Source organism: Citrus sinensis, chromosome 2 (assembly GCF_022201045.2).
Source record: "Citrus sinensis cultivar Valencia sweet orange chromosome 2, DVS_A1.0, whole genome shotgun sequence".
Lineage (NCBI taxonomy): Eukaryota > Viridiplantae > Streptophyta > Magnoliopsida > Sapindales > Rutaceae > Citrus > Citrus sinensis.
This window is the reverse complement of record NC_068557.1, coordinates 30,658,100-30,664,099: the sequence shown is the minus strand read 5'-3', so window position 1 is coordinate 30,664,099 and position 6,000 is coordinate 30,658,100. Positions and strand designations below refer to the sequence as shown.

Genomic DNA, 6,000 nt, shown 5'->3' with positions numbered 1-6,000 from the left:
AAAAAAAAGGAAACAAATAAATAAAGCAGTGGTTCTCTTTTCGCGGAGTACGTAAGTATCGTCAGTTTCAGCCATAAAATAAAATTTAAAGGTCAATTTAAGACGCCGTAAATCTACACTAGATTTTATTCTAAATTGTAAGTTTAAATTAAAATTTTTACACACACACACACAAATATACATATATGTTTGTATGAATAGTTATTTTCTAATAAAATTTTTCTTAAATAACTAAAATAAAAACAAACTAAAAATAAAAAATACACAACTTTAAGATACTATATTATTATAGTGTATGCTAATTTACATTCCACCTATGAGTTGCTCCTAAAAACTCAACTGTTATTTAATTAGAAGCATGTTTAAAGATATTAGGTGCAATTCTTAGATTATTATCTAACGAAGGCACCAATCACATCATTATGTAACGAAGGCACCCTCACTTAGTTTACTAAAAATTATAATTTTTGATCTGTTAATAATATATTCATTTTATTAAAATAAAGATATTTTAAGTTTTTGTTGTTGTTGCTATTATTATTATTATTATTATTATAATATAGAGCATAGTTTTTTAGTGCATGGAATATGCATTTTTTATTTAATCTTTTAATTTTTTCTGATTTGGCACAGCTCACTTTAAAAAGCTAGATTAAAGCGAACGGGCAAGATTTGGTCGAAACTTCCATTAAATTACCAAGTGGAAAAGACATTCGCGCATTTTTGAAATGCAGCTGTATCCTCCTGCAAGGACAGGCATAAATAAACTGTTCTGTCGTTTCTCTTCTTTCTATTCTACCGCGCGAAATGGAAATTTGGAGGGTGGCTATTAAAAATTGAACCTATAAAATGCAGTTGCTTCTCAAAGAACAGGATCCCAGGTTTCGGTAGGCTTTGATAGGGAGTCGCGCGTACATAAAAGTAGAAGACACCAAAGCATAAGTCACAAATTGAGTAATGTTGTGTGTTTCTAAATCTTCATCTACAAATCCGAACAATTTAAAATAAAATAAAAAACCTCACCAGTATCAATTTGCAGCAAGATGGAGGTCACCTCCATTCAATAACTTTATTTATAAACTTCATGTTCAATTATAGACAACAAGCTTGTTTCATCAACGTTCGTCAGTTATAATATCTCTGCCATTGTACAATGTACATAACAACAAATGCATAATCACAACAGATAACAACAAATGCATAATCACAACAGAAACCAGATCGCTGCCAACAGATAGGTGGGAAACCATCTAAATCAAACAATCCTCTCTCTCTTATTTCTAGCTTTGATACATGTTTTAGGATATAGGCCAAGAATACTGCAGTTGAAATAACAGAAACTCAAAATCCTCAACACTTCAAAGTGCTATTGAGGATTTGGAGGGCGGCTGTTGGCTGCAGAAACCCTGGATCCCCACTCCAGCAGCTCTTTGCTGGTGTCATCCTTGTGCACAAATACTTCGATAAAACATAGAGAATCTTTTTGTTCTCCAGTAGCTGTCTTCATTGCTTCTGTTAGTTCATCTTCACTCCGCACCTGTATTTTATAAACCACAGCTTATATGTAAAATCCATCTTCTCAGTTCTCATTCATAAGGTAAACCTTTGGAAAATTGTAAGTAAAATGCTATCATAGAATAAATATAGTTTCAGTATCTATCAATACAAAGAGAGCAAAATTTTGGAAGTTCCTCGTATGTTCGGGAATACTTATGATGAGATGAACAAGATAAAGTGGTGGGTGCATGAGAGAGTAGAAATCGTAACCAATTTATCATCTGACAATTCTGATTATCCATTTCCTCCATCAAAATGTAGCATACACACATTTTATATATGCTAACCTTGGCAGTCCAGCATTTTCCTTCTCCATTGTGGATGGCATTTACCAGGCCAGTATAATCCCAGTTCTTAATCACATTGTAAGGCCCATCATGAATCTCTACTTCAATTGTATACCCGCCATTGTTGATAAGGAATATGATGCTCCTTTGTCCACATCGAATCATCGTTGATATCTCCTGAGCAGTTACCTAAGTAGATGAAGATAACATTATTTACTGACAGAACAAAACTAGGAAAATTTACAAAAAATTTTACAGTTCGTCATTACTCACAAGCACAGATCTCATTAGACTCTATTAGCATACAAATTTTATAATCATGGAACTTCCATTGTTATAAAATTTTCAGTTGCAATGGAATAAATCTTAGCCCATTGTAACTCTTTTACAAGAACTATATTCCTATTTCAGTCTCTTTGTATTGGAATCAGTTTACACGAAGAGGAGTTTCCATTGTAAAACTAATTTTCCTTACTGTTCGTATCAAAATTATGTCACTCACCTGGAAACTTCCATCACCAATGCAAGCAATCACACGCTTATCTTTAGCAGCCTGAGCATATCCTAGGGTGGCACCAACTGACCAGCCAATGGATCCATACTGCATCTGAAATTCATATCTGGATGCAATCGATAATCAAAATTGCTGCTGCTCATAATAAAAGCCATAGGAATACATTGCTAAAGACAGATCCTGGCTTACCCACAATTCTCGGGGAGGCGGAGCTTCTGACAGTTAAACCAAGAGTCTCCAGTTTCAGCGATTACTGCAGTGTCTCCACTCAGCATGTCCTGTTTAACAAGAACAACAATTTTGTTAATATCTCTCTTAATGCTGTGCAGTACCTGAATGTATGATCGTTTATATCATGATAATGATGCAGTACCTGAATGTGTTTGAAGAGAACATTGACTCGAAGAGGCTCATTTTGCGCACGCTTCACTGGAATGCCAGGAGGGACATATATGCGGCGGTAATTCTCCAGCGCTGTAGTGTTTTTCCTTAGCTTCTTAGCCAATGCACTTAAGAAGTCAGCCATGAAAACCCAGCCAAGGGAAGGACCATTGCCTACAGTTACACGATGAGGCTGCACTATGATTGCTTTCTCCTTCTTAATCAGCAACGAGTATCCCACAGAGCTGTAGTCATTGAAGATGGGGCCAACAAAAACATAGGCATCGGCAGACTCCACTATCTCACCACAGAAGCTGGAGCTGACAGCACCCCAGTATGTCCCGATAAAATGTGGATGATGCTCCGGCACCAGCCCTTTACCAGATGGCATAATTGCTATTGGATATCCAGTGGCATCTGCAAGCTCTATAAAGGCCTTTTGTGCCTTAGCAACCCTTATATTTGGGCCCCCAACAAGGACAGGCTTCACAGCTTTATTCAAAAAATCAGCAGTCGCTTCCACGGCTGCTTCTAATCCTAATTGATTGCTTACCCTACATCAGATGTAAAGAATGAAATCTCTACAAGTAAGTATTAAAAAAAAAAAAAACGAATACTATGTTAGAAAAGAAATTCTACTTGAAAAGAGTACACCACAGATAAATGCTCCCACTAATATGATTAAGAAGAGCTAACTGAAAATCAATTCAACAAACATGTTAAAAAAAGAGTTTGTGTTCTATGATTCACTAGATGAAATTTCATTTTGTGGGAGATTGGATATAATAATGACAACTTAATCTACCGCCCCGAACCAAAAGATGGGCAAACAAAATCAAAATATGAAACAGAGTAGAATGTCAAATAACTTTCATTTTCTACAGATGCTAATTAACTAAAATATGCTTATGAGTAATAGAGAGCAAAAGGATATGCAAAGGAGAGAGTGTTGGTTCATACTTAGGAGCAAGAAAGAAGGGGACGGGGTCCCTAGCAAATGTGGGATGAGGAATTCCAGGCAAATTACAGCTTATACTGATATAAACCGGTTTGCTTTCCTTCAAAGCAGTAGAGATTGCTGTGTCAATGAGCTCATGTGCATCGCCCAGATTATTCACCACAGCCTGCGTGTCAGCATCCCACATCTCGAATTAATTAAATAATTCCGTAAAGAATTACCAACATCAAATTTTAACTAGTACCTGAGAACAGGTGATAGCCTGGAAGCATCTAAGTTCTTGGGTGAAATCAGGCAAGCCAATGGTATGATGCAAGATCCTGTTAGTCCCATAATCATTAGAATTAGGGCCGCCGACGATACAGATAACGGGCAAATTCTCACTGTAAGCGCCAGCAATGGCGTTCAAGACGCTAAGGCCACCCACAGTGAACGTCACCACACAGGCCCCCACGCCTCTGGAGCGTGCGTAGCCGTCGGCGGCGTATCCGGCGTTCAGCTCGTTGCAGCAGCCGACCAAGTTTAACTCCGGCTCCGCTATGAGATGATCCAAGAGCGTCAAGTTAAAGTCTCCCGGAACCGAGAAGACATCCTTCGCGCCGATCTCCACCAGCCGCCGCGCCAGGTGCCGGCCTAGCGTGCCGACGGAGGCCCCGCCGCGGACTGGAGCTGGAGCTGAGCCGGGTTGACCCGTTGAGCCCATTGCGTTTGCAGTGTCCATGTGTAAGCGTATATTGTATAACAAGAACGAAGCTGTTTTCAATTTCTTATGTTCCACCGATGGCGCAAGTGGGGGCTGTTATTATAGGAGTATTGTCTATTGTGAATCTGTGATTGGTTGGGTCTTCGTGAACTGTGGGCTGGTTTCTTTTCAAGTGAATAGACTAACAAAACAATCGATTCAAAGCAAAATAATAATTTATAAAATGTGGTGACAGAGAAGCACCCATTCGAAACGCCGTTGTTTTCCTTTTCACATGAAACAACTGTGCGTGGTTTTAAAGGTGATGTCATTGTTTCTGCTTCTCTTCAGTGGTTTTGCCGTAATTTGATTTGGAAATTTGGACATTCCCTTTTTCTTTATTCTTTTGTTTGTGGAATTTGAAAAGGAAAACCAGGAATAGTTTTACAATTCCACAAACAATCTTTAATTAATTAATTAATTAATTAATTATTCAGAGGTCCCGGAGGTTGACCGTTGACGCATGCCCAAACGCAGCTGCATGGTCATTGACTCATTGTTCCGAATCCCAGGATCCCACCACCACCACTATTCATAGCTTCAATTTGTAAACTACCGACTGCGTATAATTGGAACGAGAATGAATGTAGCTGACTCAAATGAGAAGTTTCTTTTTAGTGAAGAAAAATATAAAGCGAGCTTTTGGAGATTTTTCACCGACGACAGAACAGGCGGCGTCGTATAGTTAAATTCCACAATTCTAGAGCTTCAAAGTTATGATAACTCTTCAGAAACATTGATGATATTTGACCACTCATTTTATTTTACTAAATTATATCGATTTTTTTTTATTAATATTTATTTTATTTTTTATATGAAATTACTACTTATAAGAATGAATAACTTTTAAATATATTTAAGTGTTAATTTAATTTTATAAATCATAATTTCTGTTAGTTTCTTGAATCATTATCTCATCTCAAACATTATATATTTTACTTTTGTAATCATGAAAGAAATTCAGAGATGCAAACTCACTAACAGCTAAAGAAGTCATTTAATAGCGGATGATTTAATTAGTTAAATTTTCTCTCACATCATGATTTATGGACCGTTTGGTGATGGTGGCACGGATGGGTAGTGCAGAAACAACGCCGTAAAGATGCTAGGCATTTTGATAGGAGTTGTATTCAAGTTTATCTTTTAATCCTTTAGTTGAATAAAGTCACTAATAATTTAATATTCCATTCGAATATTGAAGAACAATATTCGAACTCCAATATTAACTAAATTGAGCAATTTTGATGTTTCAATGCAAAAAAGAATGTTATTCATCCAATAGCCAGAACAAACACTTGGAAGATTGTAAACAATTATGTCCCAATCCGTAAATCCTGAGTTTTGTAAACACGACGATGAAGGAGGTGATGGAGATCCAGCAGGTGTTCAAAGAAAAAACAACTGAAATAGAGATTCAAAAGGAAATTAGCACACAATTATGATTAAACTCGTGGTGAATATCATCATCTTTATAATGTTTTAATAACAGAATCTCTTTTATAGTTGTCAGCGATCGATAAACCTTATTAAAAAATATAAATATTATAAGATATTCTAGTTT

At 36.7% G+C, this 6,000-nt stretch overlaps 1 protein-coding gene across 1 annotated transcript; it reads right to left on the bottom strand.

Annotated features, from left to right (window-relative positions):
* Positions 1–1,156: 1,156 nt before the first annotated feature.
* LOC102577973 (pyruvate decarboxylase) lies at positions 1,157–4,468 on the bottom strand. Its single transcript, NM_001288866.1, is given in 7 exon segments — positions 1,157–1,537; positions 1,845–2,033; positions 2,347–2,464; positions 2,548–2,636; positions 2,732–3,293; positions 3,700–3,863; positions 3,942–4,468. Coding segments are annotated over 7 exon segments (1,770 nt in total). The 5' UTR covers positions 4,419–4,468; the 3' UTR covers positions 1,157–1,366.
* Positions 4,469–6,000: the final 1,532 nt, after the last annotated feature.